The 21,311-nt window shown below is 36.1% G+C and overlaps 1 protein-coding gene across 1 annotated transcript in view; it reads right to left on the bottom strand.

Annotated features, from left to right (window-relative positions):
- The window catches only part of SAMSN1 (SAM domain, SH3 domain and nuclear localization signals 1), a 141,942-nt gene that overhangs the window by 19,866 nt on the left and 100,765 nt on the right, over positions 1–21,311 (bottom strand). Inside the window, 3 exon segments of the mRNA XM_046002294.1 lie at positions 520–649; positions 5,477–5,626; positions 9,392–9,463. Coding sequence (XP_045858250.1) covers positions 520–649; positions 5,477–5,626; positions 9,392–9,463 — 352 coding nt within the window.

The following is a 21,311-nucleotide window of genomic DNA, read 5'->3' on the forward strand; positions in this document are numbered from 1 at the left end:
GAGCCCTGCCAACTCCAGTGTTAGAAGTTTCAAAATAATACATAATTCTATCAAATATATTGTGTATCATTTTAAACAACAGCAACTCTACAGATTCAGCAATCCTACATTTTCACTATTTTTCTTATCAAGTAGCTGGAAACTTTTTGCTAATCTGAAAGCCCCAGAGAAGCAAATCTGTTGTTGTTGGTTTTCATTTGAATTTGTTTCTTTTTTCTTTTTAAATTGTTTTTAAAATGTTAATTCCAGTATTATTAACTGGAGTGTTAGGTCAGATTCAAGTATTCCGTTCAAGTTATGTCAGGTTCAACTATAGTTCAAGCTATAGTGATTCAACCCTTCAGTGCATGACCCGGTGCTGATCATGGTGAGTGCACTCTTTAATCCCCATCACCGATGTCACCCATCTCCCCCCCCACCTTCCCTCTGGTAACCATCAGTTTGTTCTCTGTAGTTAAAATCTGCTGTTTTTAATTAACTCAGCCCTCCCAGATTTCGTCCCTTATTCCGTAGGCTTACTTGATGAACTCTGCCCACTGTAGAGACTATCCATGGAGTCACTGGCTTTGAGGGAGATCTTCTCTGTGTGTGATCCAATCACTGGGTCACTGTTCCGATATGGGAGGGTAGTCTCTCCATCCTCCTCATCCTTCAGAAAAAACATATCAGAGGTTAAGTGCAGAGAACTGATTTCCATGGAGATATTCACTGTGTACATTGATTTAACAAACAAGACATATTTTAGCAATAAAATACTTAGGAATACATCAGCATAAAATATGAGAGTCATTAATCTTTAGTTCAATTTCTAGCAAAACATGTTATACTTGGAAAAATTCTTTAGATGAAACACTCCACATTATGGAATTCAAATGAAATCATCATAATTCATTTTATAGGTTAGGATGAATATCATATTGATACTACTTAATCAGAAATGTTAGATTTATTAATATCTATGCTTTATCTGTTAAAGCACTTTCATTTCTTCATGTTCTCCTTATCATCTATTTACCACCATTACTAATCCTTTGAGATCTGATATTACAAGTTTAAATTCTTCATCGTTGTTTCATGTCAGTTATTTGCACCTTACCAAATCACTAGATATGAATAAAACATGCACATTTTGCAATTCTAAAGCAAAGCTTCTCTAAGAAGCTTTACAAATCTCATACCAAGCTTGCACACCTAGTCAAGTGAAAAGCAAATCCTGCATAAAATTAGGAAAGGCAGACAATTTCAAAACAAATTACATCTGCTTGAAAACATCTGAAATGTCTTCCATATTCAGATAGTTTGGACAAAACCTATAAATTCCTTAATATTCATCAAAATGTAATTCAATATTCCTCATTTATGAGCATTTCTAAACATCAATAAAACTTCAGAATACATACATGATATATACTCAGTTTGATTCTCTCCTTTTATCCATTCCTTTATTCATTTGTTCAGTCATTCAACACAACTTTAGAGAACACCTTGTAAGTACCTGACACAGTTTTGGGAACTGGGGATACCTTGGTAAACAAGATCACAGGGTCCCTGCTCTAAAAAGGTAAACATTTTAGTGTGTTAGGGTGTGTGTGTGTGTGTGTGTGTCTATGTGTTAGTGTTTGGAGATGTGCGTGTAAACAAACGCAAAATGAAATTTCAGGGAATAAGTGCTATGAAGGAGATAAAACTGAGCGATGTGAGAGGATTAGCTTCTAGGATTAGGGTGGGGGGAAAGTTGGCTGATTTCAAAGGAGTAGCCTCCAAAGAACTTCTCTATAGGGTAATAATATATGCTCTGAATTCTTGACTCTGAATTCTGACCTTAAGATGTAACTTATATGAAGAACTGGAGGCAGTTTTCCAAGCAAAAGGAAGAGCAAGAACAAAATAACTCAGAATTAGCTTGGCTTATGATTGGGAAGACCAAGTCAAGGTAGCTGGAGCTGAATGAGATGAAGGAGAGTGTTATAAAATGAGCTCAGAGGGGTGCTTGGGTGGCTCAGTTAGTTAAGCATCTGCCTTCAGCTTGGGTCGTGATCTTGGGGTTCTGGCATTGAGCCCCATATTGGGCACCCTGCTCAGCGGGGAGCCTGCTTCTCCCTTTGCTGCTCCCCCTGCTTGTTCTCTCTCTCTCTGTGTCAAATAAATAAATAAAATCTTAAAAAAAAAGAAAGAATTGTATTTCCCTGATGCCGAGTGACGTGGAGCACTTTTTCATGTGTCTGTTGGCCATCTGGATGTCTTCTTTGCAGAAATGTCTGTTCATGTCCTCTGCCCATTTCTTGATTGGATTGTTTGTTCTTTGGGTGTTGAGTTTGCTAAGTTCCTTATAGATTTTGGATACTAGCCCTTTATCTGATATGTCGTTTGCAAATATCTTCTCCCATTCTGTCAGTTGTCCATAAGAGACTATGGACTCTGAAAAACAACCTGAGGGTTTTGAAGGGTCAGGGGTGGGAGGTTGGGGGAACAGGTGGTGGGTAATGGGGAGGGCACGTTTTGCATGGAGCACTGGGTGTTGTGCAAAAAGAATGAATACTGTTACACTGAAAAAATAAATAAAATAAAAAAAAAAAAAAGAAAGAAAATGAGCTCAGAGTAGACTGGAGCCAGATCAGTAAGAGCTTCATAGACCATGTGTGGTGCTCATGGAATGTGTCACTCAGATATTTTGCCATGAGACCCTTCTTTACTGACAGCCCCAGCTACTAAATCCACCACTGTGCATGGAAGCCATTCTCTCTGCCAATGACTGAAACAGTGAGGGCACCATCTGAGTCCATTCTGGTGGGATATAGGGTTCCTCTAATGGAAAACTTTGGTTCAAGGACTATCTGCCAATCCGGCTAAAGCTTTCTTCTTCTCCTTTCCCAGCACGGTTGTCAGAAGGCTTTCCCTATCCAGTTCTTTATCTATCCTTCACATTAATTTTCCCCAATAATCTTTGGTGTGTCCATTGCTTTCTTAGGATCTGTTTCTCAGAGGACTGGAATGAACATACATAGTAAGTAAGGCATTGTGAAGGCATTGTAAAATTTTAAGCAAGGGGCATGATGTGTTCTGAAATTCCACTTAAGATCTTTCCAGCTTCTGTGTGGAGAATGGCTTGTATGGAGGAAAGGGTGGAAGAAAGATGAGCAGTTAGGTGGTTATTATGGCAGTCTAGGCAAGAGAAGTTGTTTTTGGTTCGTTGGTTGATTGATCTAAAAACAGGAATAATTTACATTGAGAAAGTATGGGTTTTAGGTAAGATTTTGGAGTTTGAGCCAATAGAATATGCTGATGAATTGGTGTGAAAAGTGAGAGAAAAAAGCAATTTGGAATGAATCTTAGGCTTTCCTCTTTCTTCTCTTCCTTCCTTCCTACCATCCTTCTTTTCTTTCCTTTTCTTCTCTGTTCTATTCTTTCCTTTTCTCTTCTTTTCTTCCTTGCATCTAGAGTTATGGCAATTGTTGTCTATCGCTACTGGGAAGACTAGACAAGAAACATGTGTTTTTGGTAGAGCATAGAGAATTAATAATTCAGTTTGGGATATACTGGGTTCCAGATAACTATTGTACATATAAGTGATGATAATGAATACACAACTGGTTGTTTAAGTACAACGGATAAAAACCATAGCTAGAGATGTAATTGCAAAAAACAAAGTAATGAGACTAGATGAGATCACTGACGGGAAGAGTAAACTGAGTAGAGCATCTAGGAATAAGCCTTGGAAGGACTCAATATTTAGAGACAAGAAAGAAGGCAAAGCCAAGAAAGGAAACTCTGAGGAAGAAAGCCAGAAGAATGCCCAGTTAAAGAAACCAAGAAAGAATGTTTCAAATATATTGAAATCATCACTTGTGTCAAATACAATGAAAAGTATTGTTAAGAAGTAAGAAAAGTGACCAGTAAATTCAACAACACAGAGGTTAATACCAATTATGACTACTGTTTTAATGAATTATTGGGGACAGAAGTCCTAGTGGGTTAAAAAGTGAATGGACTAAGACTTACAGATCAATGGAACAGAATTGAGAGTCAGAAATAAACCCATGTATTTATGACCCATATAATTATGACCATGTATTTATTATTAATTGATTTTCAGCAACGGTGCCAAGAAAAGACAATAGTAAAATAATTGACCTTTTAACAACTTTTATGACAACTTGATATCCATATTCGAAAGAATGAAGATGGACTCCTACTACACTCCATAGAAAAATTAGTAGATCATACACCAAAATTTAAAAGCTACAACTGCGAGCTCTTAGAAGAAAACACAGGAGTAAATCTTTGTGAGCTGAGATTAAACAATAGTTTTTAAACTGCAATATTAAAAGCTCAAATGACAAAAAATAGATACATCAGGCTGCATCAAATTATACGCATCTGTGCTGCAAAAGACACCATCAAAAAAGTGAAAATACAATCCACAGAATGGGAGAAAATATATCATATTGCAAATCATATATCTGACAAGGTACTTGCATCCAGGATATATTTTGAAAAAGCTTAAAAGTCAATAATTAAAAAAAAAAACAAATAACCTCATTAAAAAGTGGGCAAGAGGTTTGAGTAAATATTTTTTTTAATTTTATTTATTTATATGACAGACAGAGAGAGTGCAAGCACAAGCATGGAGAGCTGGAGGCAGAGGGAGAGAGAGAAGCAGGCTCCCCTGATGAACAGGGAGCCGATACAGGGCTCGATCCCAGGACCCTGGATCATGACCTGAGCCACCCAGGTCCCCCTGAGTAAACATTTCTTTAAAGAAGATATACAAATGGTTCATAAGAACACAACAGGATTCTCAACATCATTGGTCATTAGGGAAGTGCAAATCAAAGCCACATAGAAATTCACACCCACTAAGGAATAGGTAGGCTAGCATCAAAAAGACAGTAACAAGTGTTGGCAAGCATGTGGGGAAATTGGAACCCTCACACATTGCTAGTGGGAATGTAAAATGATGCAACTGCTTTGGGAAGCAGGTTGCCAAGTTCTCAAAACATCAGATAGCTACCATATACCAGAGAGAAACAAGAGTATTTCCACACAAAAACTCCTAAATATTTTTAGCAGCATTACTTACAATAGCCAGAAAGTGAAAACAACTCAAATGTCATAAACTATATTTTATTTTTCCTATCAACTGATGAAAGGAAAAATAAAATATAGTTTATGTGTAAAACGGAATATTATTTGGCAATAAAAAGAAATGAAGTACTGATGTTTGTTATAACATATGACATACCATTCTTCACATACTACGTGTGTGATCTTTCTGAGCCTCCATTTCCTCTATTAACATAGGAGTAATAATGCTTTTTTTTTCTATCTAGTTCCTGGGCACAATTACTGAGGGAGAAAATAGACATTGAAGTCCTTCCTTAAAGGACCAAGCAATTCTATGTCTAGAAGAATCTGTTGACTATTTTAAGAAAAAAAGTTAACAGAAAAATACAAATGATTGTCAGAGTACACTTACCTTTTCCTCAGAAAGGGCTTTGACGTACTTTTTACCCACTTTTTTCTTCATTGTCCAGGAAATAACTCTCATTTTTTTCCCTAATCCTCCTCCATTATTCGAAGTTTTATTTTGTTCTCCACTTTCATTTATGGGTTCCCCTTCATATACCTAGTTAGAATTGTTTACAAAAGACAGAATAATAAAGCAATAAAAATCATTGTTCTGAAAACATTATTAAAGTGAAGATTCCGAATTTGTGGGCTTCCTATGTATTGTGTATAGCAGCCTCCAAACTTCAATCTGGATAGGATACGTATTTTTAAAGTTGTCTAAGCCTGGTTCCATGTGTTACAAACTCAGAAAATAAAACTTGTGATGTTGAAGGACCTGAGCTTCACATCTAAAAATTTTTAAAAGAATTTTAGTTATTCTTTAAATAGCTGTACTGTAGAGCCACTTTTCCCATTAAAAAAAAGATTTTATTTATTAATTAGAGAGAGAGACAGAGTCGGAGAGAGAGAAGAAACAGGCTCCCCACTGAGCAGGGAGGCCAAAGTGTGAGTCCACCCCACGACCCTAGGATCATGACCTGAGCCGAAGGCAGACACTTAACCATCTGAGCCACCCAGGCACCCCAGTTTTCCCCATTTTTGAGATGAGCAAAATAGAATTAAATCATAAGCATAATGAGTGATTAAGTCTACATAGATGCGAGATATTTTATTGGGGGCTTTAGAAAGGCTATAGCATGTATTCATGCTGAAGGGGCATTAAAATATCCTCTTGATTCTTATATAAATTGAAATGGTCATTTTAAAAAAAGTTTTGGAGTTAAGTAAATCCACTGAGGAAGTGCAATGTTTTCTTCTTGCAGGAGAGTATCCCATGCATACTTCCCCCATTCTCAAGCAATAGTAATTATGAACATGGTCTAGCCATTAGTATAGAAATGGGCATGTAATTCACATGTAATGTATTCTAAGTATTTAACATTACCTGATACAAAGTTTATTTGTTTGGTTGATTGTTGCCTGCATCTCCCACGATAAGGTATGCTCCATGAGCTTAGAGATTTTATATTTTTTATTTATTCTGCATGTCTAGAACACTTCCAGGAATATCACTGACACTTGATATTTTTTGAATAAGCACAACTTCTCATATAGAACTTTGGAGTCGTTTCTTTTTCTTAAAGGACTTACTTGGGTTCTATATCCTTAATATCTTAGATTTTAAGAAAGGACTCTCAAGGGTCATCTAGTCTAGCATTGCCCACCATTCTTGATGGATGGTCAGACAGACATTTCCTGAATATTAAAAAAAAAAATAGGGGAAACTTCTATTTAGTTAACTTGAATAGTTTATTTTTATTGTTGTTATACTTAAGATTTACTTATTTATCTTAGAGAAAGAGAGCTTGCGTGGGGGGAGTCTCAAGCAGACTCCCCACAGGCCCAGCATGGGCTCAATCTCACAAACCTGAGATCGTGACATGAGTCGAAGTCAAGTCAGATGCTTAACTGACCGAACCACCCAGGCTCTCCTTGAATATTTTAATATGAAGGTTTAACCACATAGTTAACAAAATTATTAATCAATATTATTTTTTACTTCATATCTTTCCCCAAATTGCCTATGATAAATATGAATGGACAGCAGATTTAAGTCCTCATTGAACTTTATTAATTTCTACATTTAAGGTTATAAAAGGCAAAGATTCTTTGCTTAATTCAAAAGTCCTGAATAAAATATAACTTGGAAACCCTTTAAAATTTTAGTTAGCCTTTTTCTTCTCTCTTTTTTCTATTTAAGCTCTATCTTCTCTGTAAAATTATAAACTAAACCCCCCCAAAAGAAAGTGTGTTATTTTATTATTATCTGTGTTAAATTACCATTGCCTAAGCTTCAAAAAAGTATCACAAATTTTTTTTAAAAGATTTTTATTTATTTATTTGACAGAGACAGAGAGAACAAGGCGGGGGTGGGGGGGGGTGGGGGGTGGGCATGTAGAGGGAGAGGGAGAAGCAGACTCCCGGCTGAGCAAGGTGCGGGAATGGATCCCAGGTCTCTGGGATCATGACCTGAGCCAAAGGCAGAGGCTTAACCCACTGAGCCACCCAGGCCCCCCAGTATCACAAATATTTTAAATTTTAAGTTTCTCTATCATTTTTTACAGACATTTCAGAGAAACTACCTCAGCATATTTTCAACTTTCACATTTTTCTGTGCTGTTCTCTTTCATAATCTGTCTCTCCCTCTGTACTCTGAGCTTCATGAAGTAGGGATTTTCATCAATCATCACAACAGTAATTTCTGAGTACCTAATGGAAACCCTGTCATAGAGTAGGTCCTCAAGAAATACTAGTTGAATGAATGAATGATGCATTGCTGAAAAATGTGTGAACTACCTTTTCGGGTTTGCTAAATTCTTTCACAAATTATTAAGCCACTATTACTAATAAATGAACCTGGATGAACATGAGCTACTTTTACAGGTTAACCCTGAATTATAAACTAAATAACAGATTTTACAGTATAGAATCTACAGTCTATATGTGATTATGGAAAGTTAAAGATTTATATAAGATGCTAATTGAAAATTATATAGGGTTTCTCACTATTTATATACATATATTATCTTATTTAAAACTAAATGTGGATAGACCATATGGCTATTTACAAGTTTAAGCTTGTGTATATAAATATGTAGATGGATAAAAGGGGATATAAATAATATGCATATGTATAAAAGGGGATGTGTTATACACACACGCATGTAAGTGTACTAATGGATGTATTTATAAAGTAATACTAGATGTCATTTTATTTTCATTTCTTTTGTTTAGAATATCCATTACTGAAATGCCAATATTTAAAAATATTATGGGTATATACACACAGGAATCTGAAAAGTATATTGAGAAATTATACCAGGAAAAATTCTTTATAAAAAATAAAACATATAATAATGAGAATGAATAATTAAGAAATACATAAGATCTAAAACCTATTGATCTAAAATGTATCGCATGTGAAGTTGCTGAATCAGGTTCAATGATAAACATGTATTTTTAATTTTGTCTCTCTCTTTATATACATCCATATGTATATGTATGTATATCCCTCCTCTCTACTATTTGATCAGGTGTCAAACCTTTCGGGAATCACATCACAGTTGGCCTGTGGTTTGTGAGATTGTATAACAGAAATGCAAACTTGGAGTCAGACAAGATGTTGAGTTCTGCCTTTGTCATTTATTAACTGTGTGATTTAGAAGTAATTGTATTTCTTCATTGGTAAAATAATAATACTAATAGTTCCTACATTAGAGGTAGGTAAAGTGCTTAGTGTTGTTCCTGTATCATGGTAAGTGTTCAATTAAATGTAGATACTATTGTTATTACCATTATTTTTATATAGACTTCATTTTATGGGAAGATTTCCTTAAGCTACATTTGAAGCGTTCCTGGTTTGCAAACGTGGGTGTAATAGTCACCTATGAGGCATTTCAATGAATATGGCAGAAGTGCGAGAGTATGCTGTCCTTGACAAATTTACAACTAAGCCATTTAATCATTAAATTAAATTAATGCAATTACCATTCACATAAAATTTAACATATATATTCTTTTATGGTGAAACTGCTCAGAAAATTTGGGGTTATTTGTGTTCCTTTAAATCTTAACTCTCTTCTTAAGTTCATGTTCTGCTTTTCCTAATGTTAGGCTTCTTGGAGAGCTTTTTACTTTTAATACCCAGCATGGTAACCAGGCACTAAGTAGTTCTTTGTTCCTTTATTACGAAAATATAGGCAAGACTGCAATTTTTAAATATACTTATTTTTCTTACGGTATTTTGCAAAAGTGATATTGACTTCATAAATTTTCCTAATGTGCTTGCATAACATTCATAAAATTGTAATAAAATACTAACCTCAGTTGAATCATCTGGTTTTGAAATGGAATTATTCCGAAAACGATCAAAATTCCCAAAACTGCTGCTGCGCTATAAAATAGGAAAGGAAAGGACATTTAGGATTTGTGACTTTCACTGAAAAAATTGCTAAATATATTAGATTATGGTTCAATAAGCATCAGTATATTGCAAATATAGGATTAAAAAAGCTCTTTTCTCTGGAATATCTAAAGGCGCTGAAGGTATAACCCTTATTAACATTACAATATTTACAGTTGACAAAATGCCTTCATAAGTTTTACGTTATAGTGTTTAGAACCTTGAAGAAAATCTATTAAATTATTTTCAATTTATAGTGTTATGTCTGCTCTTGGGAATGGCAGTGAAGAATCTATGAATTCTAAGCTAAGCCTTCTTGAAGCGAGCTAGCCCCAAACTAATTTCCACGACAGGATGATGACATGTATTACTAGCCAACCAAGTAATAAATAACAGCAAAACAAACAAAAAATCTGAGTAGAGCCGCCACAATATGCCTCATAAAGATCATATTTGCCAAAACCCAAAAATGAACACAAATGCATTTATCATTGATAACGTGATAATTTGAGACTCTCTACTTGGTGTCAGAGAAGGCATACGTACAGAGCTATTAATAAATTGGAAGCAGCATTTAGGCATGCCCAGTCTAAGGTTGGAAGTAAAACTGAATTTGTCCACACTTAGCATGGAATTACAATGAGACCTCTGGGTCAATTTCATTCACTGGTTTTGAGAAAAAGCTCAATATGTTAATAGAAGACTTGTTCCCTTGGATACTTTCTGCCTACAAAGCTAAATTTTTATTCTTATGTAACTCATTCTAGGCAGGTAATTATAAATAATTCCTCATATGTTACTGTAAATGATTCTCCTAAGTACATTCTCAACAATCTTTAGAGTCATTGAGTCAAAAAAAAAAAGGCTATTTCTTCACTATCTGTTTAATTTTATACATTGTTTGGAGTGGTGGATATCTTGATGTTGTGTCCTGTATGTAGCAATAAATCCCAAGAATATGTTCTAGCTCAAGAACATAATTTCATTCCAAGCTTACAATATTTTCAGAATAAGCTGCTGGTACTGAAAAATAACCTGGTAATTTCAAAAGTTAACAAAGGGAGCCAGTAATTTATAAAACCGTGTCTTGTCCTTTCAGAAGCCACAGCCCCGTTTAGTGCAAGTCAGCTTGAAAGGCTCGTCCTTCTTACAAGCACTCCTACAGTCTTGTTTCTCCACCAGCTATCTTTAAAACTCCTTGTTTCCCTTTTAAATGAGCCAAAATAAAAAGATCCTGACGTGTGACAAGGGGTTAGCTTGATAGACGGTGTGATACGTAATATCGCCCCAAGGATGATGGCTGTGTTAGACACAATTAACGCCTTTTGCTGACTCGCCACCCCTGCTGAACAAGCCCTTCAGCTTGTGGCAAGAAGACAGAAAGAGAAGGGCTGAAACTGAGAATCACACTGGAAAATACGAAGTCTTCCCAGGCAGGGCGTACTAACCTAGAATGACTTCCCAGAGCATTAATCACTTTAGCTCACCTAGTAGGCATTTCCATGAGGCCAGCATGGCCCAGAGATCACAAAAGGGAATTGAGTGTACTGTTGTCCTGCTTATAAACAATCTGAACCCAGAGAAATCCGTTACTCTTTTATATACTCGAAACATTCTGATGGCCTATTGGAGCCTATGCCGAGGGCAGTTTGGCCGCTTGCATCCAGCCTGTGTCCTGCCTATTAAATATTAATGAGGGTTACAGCATGATTTCCACCACTGGATAATGGGTCCTATTGCCCACGAGGGCACAGAATAGGCTCACTTCAGCATTTCTTAACACTATCTTCTGCCATTAAGTAATCAATAGTCACCACCTCTTAAAATTAATTCTCCCCTCATTATATCAATAAAGAGAAGCAGTGGTTTAAGAAGTCTTTAGACTATTACTTTGGGTTTTCTCAGTCATCTCATTGCGAATCACTCAATAGCTTTAAACCAAAGGAGTGTAATATCAATCCATGATAAGACACTGTTAAAAAGCAAATCTAAGTATTTAAAATGATGTTTTTAAAATTTCATTATTCTCTAGTCCAAAAGTTAGTGACTTTCTGAAATGGTTTCATAATGTATAGGTTATGGCTTATGATGAAAAGGGCTAATGTCTACTGTGAGGTATGCACAATGAACAAATTTATAATTTTACTCCTTTTAAGTTTTCAATGAAAAGGTGAATCATGTGGAAGCAGGCTGGCTTCCTAGATATTAGCCCTTTATAAAAGAGAATGTGTTTGAATATCAATAATTTTGCATCGTATAATCATAATGGATTAGATTTGGCAAATACTGTCTTGTGATAAATGCTCTCATCAAGACAGAGCTGTTATACGAATGAAGAGCTATCAACGGGAAGGGTAACTTAAATAAAAATGCAATTAGTATTTTAGATAATTCTTTGCATCTGTTGACATTAGATCATATTTAGTCTTTAATTCTACTCTCTCTATATTTATGCAGACCTTCCTTGTGCAATTAAATATGCATTTGTGAAATAGCACATTTGTGGAGGGTGATTTGGAGAAACTCGTAAAATTATATATGTATTTGCCCTTTGACTCAGCAATTCCATTCCTACACGTCTGTACCAGAGACACACACTTGGCTGTAAACTGACTTACGAATCCACATTCACTATAAAACTTCTATATTATAGAAAAGCTATAAGCCCTAATGTTCATCGAGGGGGCTGATTGAATAATGCGTGGTAAATCCAAACAATGAAACAGTGTGTAACTACATAAAGTTGAAATGCATCTCTTTATACTTCTACAGAATGATCTCCAGGATATGGTAGAAGTGAAAAAAGCCCAATGTATGTAGAGAAAAATGTACATAGTAGGATGCCATTTATCTAAGGGTGGAAATAGAGGTTTGTGTTTTAATATAGGTGAATACATATGGGGCAAAATGAGCAAAGTGGAAAAGGAGAGGAAACAGACTTCTTTGAATAGACCTCCTTTTCCAGATTTGGCTTTAAAACCATGTAACTTTTACTTAATTTTAACAAAATTAAACAAAAATAAAAATGATCCCTAAAAATTCTAAATAAAGATCAAACAAATGAACCTAATCCTATATTGAATTTGTGGCTTAGAGAGAGGAATTATTTTAAATGATTTTTAAGAACCATGATTTGACTATCCCAAGCACAAAAAACAATGACAAATTAAATTTTAACCTGTTTTCAGTAATCATATTGTTATTAATAATACTGATATATATATAAATACATATGTTGAGGGACAATAAAAATAAGTAATGATGTTAATGACATTGGAGTTAAGTTCTCAGCCAAAATTCTCATATTGTTCATGGCATAGAGCAAGTCGTCTTTCAAAGACTACTAAGTCTTTGAACTTAGTACTACTAAGTACTAGTAGTAGTACTAGTACTACTAAAGACTACTAAGACCATATCAAAACAACACAGGGGCCATATTGAAACTATAATAGTGAAATATTCTCACTGGAGTAGATTGTATCCAAAAGTGGGATAATTTTCATATCAATAATAATACTAAATGAATATTGAAATGCATCTAATATATCAAAGTTGCTGAGTTCATGATACCAAATGGAAAAAAAAATCAGTGATCACTTTTGGAAACATTACAGTTATATCATGAAAACTGGCAAATAAAGGAAAGGACATAAGCATTCAAGGTGCTCTTCTTTTATGAAACATGTTTCAGAGTAAATAGTTAATGAGGAAAAATTATCTTTTTCTCTGTGTGTGTGTATTTAAGCTAATCAGTTAGGAATGATGAAATGACAAAGTCAGTTTCATAAGCCCATGATGGCAATAAAGGATCTCGGTGATGATCCCTGATGACTCCTAGAATTACAAAAAGAGACAACTAGAATATATGCTTCCTAGTAGTAGGACCTAATATCAACAGTGAGGCAGTCTTAGGCTGGAAAAAAAGCATAATCACAGCAAACTTCTGTATGTACCTACCAGATTATAGGAAATATAGGGACAAAGGAACATTTTAAATGGCACCAAAAGGATGCAGTCAATCAGAAAAATCTAGACAGTAAGAAAATATTTGGGACAAATAACTAGGTTTCTTTGATCGATAGAAAGACTAAGAACCTCTAAGAGTCGTCTAACCAAATACAACTCATGGATCTTGTTTAGATATAGATCAAAGAAACTACTGTAACAAAAGCCAGGACACAACTGAGGAAATTTTTTAAATAACTAGCTATTTGATGATATTGAGGAAGTACTGTTATTTTTTACTTGTAATTCAAGATAACCTAATGCCAGTGTGTGGGCATGAAGAAGAAACATGACTGGCCATTATTTAATGGTTAACTGGGTGATGGAGATATGAGGTAGATTGTACTACTCTTTTTTTTTTTTAAGATTTATTTATTTATTTGATGGAGAGAGAGAAAGAGAGAGAGAGAGACCGAGCGCCCACACAAATGGGGGGAAACAGCAGAGGGAGGGGAGAAGCTGGCTCCCCACTGAGCAGAGAGCAGGATATGGGGCTTGATCCCAGGACCCTGGGATCATGACCTGAGTGGAAGGCAGACGCTTAACCACTGAGCCACCCAGGCACCCCTGTACTACTCTGTTTTTGCATATGCTTGAAGTTTCCCGTAGTAAAATGTTGGGCTAAAAGAAAAAAAAAAAGGAAAGAGAAACATACGTACGTAGTATGTAATAAATAAGAGTTAATCATGCGCAGGGGCGGGGAGGTACACGGAAAAATAACTTTTCTCTTAATTCTGCTGTGACTCTAAAACTGTCTAAAAAATAGTCTTTAAGCAAAAGGTAATGGGGGCGCCTGGGTGGCTCAGTGGGTTAATCCCCTGCCTTCAGCTCAGGTCATGATCCCGGGGTCCTGGGATTGAGCCCCCCATCAGGCTCTCTGCTCAGCGGGGAGCCTGCTTCCTCCTCTCTCTCTGCTGCCTCTCTGCCTACTTGTGATCTCTCTGTCAAATAAATGGATAAAATCTTAAAAAAAAAAATTGCTGCCATTTAAACGAAAGGTAATGGTTACACAACTTTCTAAGGAACCAATGTGTAAAAATATCATTCATATTGCTTTCATCATAGTTGTTTGAAAGTACTGACATACTGAAGGAGAAAATAAAGTTTTGCTTTCCAAGTTGATTTTAGAACAATTAACTTTCTGATATAGATGCACGTTATTAGATTGCACAATTCTCTGCAATTATAGGGTACAGATTACTTTCTTCTACTTACTCTACTTGGCTTCCACCGAAGAGGGCTGAGTAGTGTCATTGGGGGTGTTAGAACACATCTGTGTGTGTCCCTAAACAATGCAATGAATAATATAAAAGAACTTAAGACGGGGGCGCCTGGGTGGCTCAGTGGGTTAAAGCCTCTGCTTTCGGCTCAGGTCATGATCCCAGGGTCCTGGGATCGAGCCCCGCATCGGGCTCTCTGCTTGGCAGGGAGCCTGCTTCCTCCTCTCTCTCTCTCTCTGCCTGCCTCTCTCCCTACTTGTGATCTCTATCAGTCAAATAAATAAATAAACTCTTTAAAAAAAAAAAAAAGAACTTAAGACGATTCATTTTTTTGTTAGTCACATTTTCCCCCCTGGTTTTGTATAACAACTCTAATTATTACAGAATGTCATGTCATGATATAAAGCTGACAGTGTTCTTAGAAATGATCTAGTCCTCAGTGAGGAAATTTACAGGAACCAGAACTTGCAAAAATAAATTCTTTTTTTCTTTTCACTTCTCCACCCGGATGTACTCTCAACTATGCCATCCCATTCCAAAGTTTCGATCTTGTCTTCTATTTTCAAAGAAACTTGCTATCTGAGCAGGATGGAAATTTGGAAAGTTATCTTGATCGAACGAACGGAACTGAATCGGATTCTTAGAACAACGGCCAGCCTAAATTTATCAACATGAAGAACACTTGGGGGTCTCTTTTTGGAAACACAAATCAACCTTTTGACCAAAACCAAGACAATTTGACCCTTATTTTCATTTCTTAACCAGCCGTCAACTTTTGGGGTCTTCAAGTAAAATCTTATCTCCAGCATGACTGGTAAGGCGCTGGTGGAAAAGTTTCACAGTCTATTTCAAAGAAAAAATTTACATATCTGAGTCAGACATCCGCAGTATTTTGAAATACACTGGCAAATTAAGGATTACACACTCTCTGCCAATGAGTTCTCACATCTTCTAAATATTGCACATAGAGCGATGGTTAGTAATATGCTCTTGAAAATCAGAATTGTTTCAACATGCACTTGTATGAAGATTCTATAATAATAGTATGTTAAATGTCAATAGATTGTCAGCTTTTATCCAAAGACATTCGAGGATTTAATTGTTCTAACTTAACTCAGGTGCTGAGATCTTTTCAAGAGTGTGAAACAAATTTAACTCACTTAAAATAACCTGTTAGGATTGCCTCAGTGTTAAATAATGACACTCATGTGGTGTCGATGGGAGATGGTTGTGTGTCAGGGGTTGAAGAGTAAGAGACAACTGGAACTGTGAGACATAACCTTCAACAGCGACAACTTAACCTGGAGTCAAGGCCACCCAATCTCAAACATATGGCGGTGCTTTACGTATTGTTAATGTAGACCTGGACTCAGGACAAAATGAGTTCACCTGATCTCTCTGGTTCGGTATCTTTTCTGTCAACTGCAAAATACCTAAAGGAAGTGCAGATTCTGATTCCACCCAAATAGTTGAAAGTTGTGTCAAAATTTCCAAGTGAAAGCTCTACTTTCAAAAGATGATGTGCCCCTAGAGATGTTTTTGTGCAAATTGAAACTGCCTCAAAAGAAAGAAACTAGAACAACAACAAAAAAATCAATGCAAAATGATCCATAACCTGTAAGAGTGGTTATTCACATCTGCCTGTTTAATGTAACAAAACAAGTTTTGTGAGTGAAAAAGACTCAGATGTTTAAAATCCTCAATTGCTTCTCTGCAGGATTCATTGCTGTATGCCACAATTTACTTACACCCATAGACTGTAAGTCAGGTTGCAGTTTTAAGAACTGAATAGAAATTAGGATATTCTATTTGAGCTGAAAAGAGGTTTTAAAAGACATAGTAATGATACGTCTTAAATATCTTGTTTTCGAGTAAAAGGCTTAATATGGTAAAAGTTCAGTCATTGATATCACCGATTCCTACAAAACCCCAAAGAATAAAAAGAAGATGGGAAAAAAAAAAAACTTAAAAAAAAAAAAATGTGACTATGATCAGACTACCTGGGCTGCTCAACTTCTTATCCTCCCTATTGCAAAACTTCTGCTTGGCTCACTCACTCCTAGACTATTGTTACAGCTCACGGTCTATTCCTTCTTTCTCTTTCTCTAACTACTAAATGGTCCCTCTTGATCCTCCTGGAATTGTTTCATTATACCATGGCTTCCTTGCAATCTTCAAGAATTTCTCCAGGGAACCCGTGTTCATAGCTGCTCTAGCCCACAGTGGCCTCTCTGCCTGCTTTCACGCTGGAAGGCAGATGTGCCAACCAAAGGCGCTCTCTGCTTATATATCCAGTGGCCCCTGAGGATCTGCTGTGATTCTACCTTCTGAGCCTGCCCTCGTGGAAATCTGTGTTTGCTCACTTTGAGGAGTTCGGACACATAATGCAAAATGCAGTATACCGCACACACATTCTTTTAGCTTCCACATCTTCTCAGTTCTTTCTTGAAATCTCTGCTGTAGGCATTTATTTTCATTACTGCTAGTCAAATATGTCCCTCTAACCTCAGTCCCGAGTCAAGGCACTAATGTTTAGTTCCTTAGTCCCTAAACTCTTGCCTTTCCAGTCATCTAACACCACACCATTGAGTTAATTTTTAAAAAATACCGATTCTCATAATTTCGTTCCTCTCAAAATGTAAAAGCTTGCTCCCATTATTATGATGGCTACTGAGGATTTGTTCCATGTCAAGGGATCTGTCTCTGATTATTTCATTAAATAAACATAATCACCCTCTGAGCTAGGAAAACTGATGGCTAGGAAAACAGACGAGGAAAACTGAGGCTCAGAGAGTTTAAGTAGCTCTTCCTTAGTCAATAAAATAAAGCTTGAACTCAGCATGCTGCACTTTCATGATCCCCCATGGTATCAGGTAATGGTAGTCAGTCTGCTTGGGCAGAACTGGCAGAACGGACAAATTCACTTATTTTTCTAAGCTGTTGCTCCTGCTGGTTTTTTGTTTTCGTTTGTTTTTGTTTCTATTTTGTTTGTTTTTTTCCAAGAAATGTCTTTCCTCTTTTTTCCCACCCACTCAGATCCAGTCCATTCTTCAAGAGGAGGATCCAGTCCTTCCTTCCCTAGGAGATCACATGCCAGTGTGTCCCCCAGTTAGCACACGCTGACCGCTCCCCTTCTTAAGTGTTAGAGTATCTATGCAGAAAAATCCTGCAGTTGTGAGTCTTGGGAAAACCACAGCAGATGACAAATCCCACATTCCTCTTCAAGTTCAATGTCCAAAAGTCATATTTTTCATGGTCATGTTATAGCCAAGGAACATAATTTACTGGTGTTTAATTGTAGACTATAAGGTGTTGCATTACACTACTCAACATAAATATATTAAGTGGCTTCTTTGACTAAACTTTATGCTTGGGGTTAGACTGTCTGTATGAATAAGACAAGAATCTATCCTGGAGGAATTTGTACCCTATTATTGCCATCAACCAAATAACTTCAATCCCTAAGAGCTAAGTAAAACCATATTTAAATGCATGGTATACAAATATAGAAGCAGTTCCTAAAGCAGATTATATTTATTCACAGAATAAATGAACTTAATAACGTATAATAGACACCAACTTCGAAATTTATATTCATCCATTTATGAATACTTATTTGCACTGACTACTTAGTACATGAAGGGCATTTTGTAGACATATGTCTGTACCTTTATTATTTATAGTCAGTCTAAAGAAAGGGGCATTAAAACGTTGAGAAATTTTAAAAAATCAATTGAAATCAATACAGTTCAAATTTGTCTCAAAAGTTATTTATCCTAAGAGATTATGTAGTTGTTAACCGAGGGACTCTTTAGAAATCTACAAACCCAAAGATGGTGATTGCTAAAATGATGACAAAATAACACAAAGGTGATGGACCACTCACTTATATTAAGTGAAACACTGGGTAACAAAAATGTGTCTAGTTATTTCCTGAACTCTTCAAGGGAGACAAAGGTTGTTTCTAGAGAGCATAATAATTTTGGTCACTATAAGTGTTGTGTATTCAGTACAGGAATACTTCTCTAGGATTTTTCCATTATCTGGAAGAACTATCTCTCAGAACCAGTAAGTTTTCAATTCTTGCACCAACACAGATAGTTTGTTGAAAATTTAATAAAAAGCTTTATTGAGAAGGGTTCTGAGGTCACTTTTAGGGTTAGAGTGAAAGAGGTCATGATCAACTGTGTCAACAATTGTTACAGAATTTAGTATGTGTTTTAGGGAAGGTGGTGGGGATAGGAGTAAGGAATTATAGATAACATGTTTGATGTATTTACCATCCCTACTCTAAGTAACTTGACTGCACAAAATTCTCATTACTAATTTTGTTATCTAGTAGCTTGAGAGAGAGCAGATGATAGCTTTCAAATAGAGATGATTCAAATTTCCAATGAAAAAAATAAGCATTATTCTTCCATAAATTTAGAAATTGGCTTTCTATTGTGTGCATATTAGATTTTTCCTACTTATAACCAAGTATTAAATATTTTAATTGTTGACACATAATTATCTACTATTTTCATTCTATAATTAACTTCAAAAACAAATAATCTTGCAAATAAACTGTGTAAATAATCTTTATAGAAATAAATACATATATAAATAACTGTATAAATAATCCTCCTGTGTAGGATACGGCTAACGAAGGTAATAGTGAGTATGACGGTAAAAGAAAGTTATTTAGGAGAACAACTTTCTTACTTTTTTTTTTAACTAGGCTCCATGCCCAGTGTGGGGCTTGAACTCACAACCCTGGGATCAAGAGTCACATGTTCCAGCCAGGCGCCCCAGGAGAATAATTTGCATTGTTGTTGTTGTTATTTTGGTTGGTTAGTTTTTTTAAGTAGGCTCCACACTAGGGCTTGAACCCACAGCTCTGAGATCAAGACCTGAGCTGAGATCAAAAGTTGGAGGCCTACCCAGTGGAGCCACCCAGGCACCCTGGAGAAGAATAATTTTCAAGTACTAAACATAACAGGCCTTCCTATATTGACCATTATCTTAAGTATCAAAATTCTGGTTTTCTTTTTTTTAAAGATTTTATTTATTTATTTGACACACAGAGAGAGAAATCACAAGTAGGCAGAGAGAGAGAGGGAAGCAGGCTCTCTGCTGAGCAGAGAGCCCAATGCGGGACTTGATCCCAGGACCCTGAGATCATGACCTGAGCTGAAGGCAGAGGCTTAACCCACTGAGCCACCCAGGCACCCAAAATTCTGGTTTTCTTAACAAATGCCTCTTCCGCTCTTCTTCCTTCTAATGAACTTAGACTTAGTTTTCTTTTTTTCTTTTCAATAATCAGAGAGGAAAAGTCATGAAAATGCTTCATTAGCATTTGTTGGAATTGTCAATTGTTCATTCACACATGTTGGAAGAATGTACTTTTTTGTCTGTTAAGATACTTTTGAACATAACAGTTGGAAGTTGACTAAACTTTGGGTTCCTGAACAATTTCCCAACATATTCACCAATCAAGTGTTTATACCACTAAACCCAGTACTCCAGTTTAAAAAATAAAATCATCACAAAGAACTAAAATAATCATTGTTTTGAAATCATGTTTAAATAAAGGAGTAAAAATTAAGCCCGGAAAACAGAATCCAGAATTGAATAAACTTTCCCCTCAAATTCTCTGGAACAAAAACTCAGTCACTTCCATTAGTCTTCTATGTCCTCTGTCTTCACGTGGCCTCTGGGTACATAATAACCTTTCTAAAGGTCTCCTCAGGGGATATTTTAGTCATGCAGTGATCTCCTTGAACACAAGTAATGACAAACAATAAGCTAATTCTCAAAAAGTTTTTTTTTTAAGTCATTTTTACTACTTCTAAATGAGTGTGTTTGATGCATGATTTTGGTCCCCCTGATTAATGGTCACCGGCAGCCCAGCTTCCAGAGTTGTAATGTTTCCGTGAGCTTCCCTCCAGCAGAGCTCGACCATTAATCCAGTGGCATATGTCAGCTCAGCAGAGCAAGGTCACTCTTCTGCTTCAAGGGGAACCTTTTTAGAAATAATAAAACTGACAGAAAGTTCTTTTTTGCATGCTTTATGCCACCTGAGGTTGAGTGCTGCAGTTAATATCATAAAGCTTATAAACATTCCCATCTCAGGCAGCACCCGCTGCCACTTTGGTTAGGAATTTAAACGTTTTTTCCTTAGTAAGAACAGACATGTTTATGTGGGGCAAATATACAGTCTGTAATCCCAAACAAGGAGAGACTAGGTGGGAAAAAATAGTAAGCTCATGCTAGGATATTTGGAAGACATGTTAGAGTTCTGTAACTTCCTTATGCTCAGTCCCATTCGCCTTTCAGCAAATTTGATTTGGCTATTTAAACAGTTCGTTAATACGGAGGGGTAACAGTGATGCTGAAATGTAACAATAGATAGGAATGAACTCTGTTGATAATTCTTTAACTTACAATGTCTGACAAGACCATTTATCTTGGAAGGAAATTTCTCTCAAAATTAGAAATCTGGTATAATTATTTGTTTTATAGGTAATGGCCTGCTTTAAAATTGATAACTAATTATAGTGAGATATTCTTAATCTTAAAGTAACTTGAAACGTAGGTGGCCTTAGAAGATGATAGCTGTATAATAACTAGCA

This window comes from Meles meles, chromosome 4 (assembly GCF_922984935.1).
Source record: "Meles meles chromosome 4, mMelMel3.1 paternal haplotype, whole genome shotgun sequence".
NCBI classification, from domain to species: domain Eukaryota; kingdom Metazoa; phylum Chordata; class Mammalia; order Carnivora; family Mustelidae; genus Meles; species Meles meles.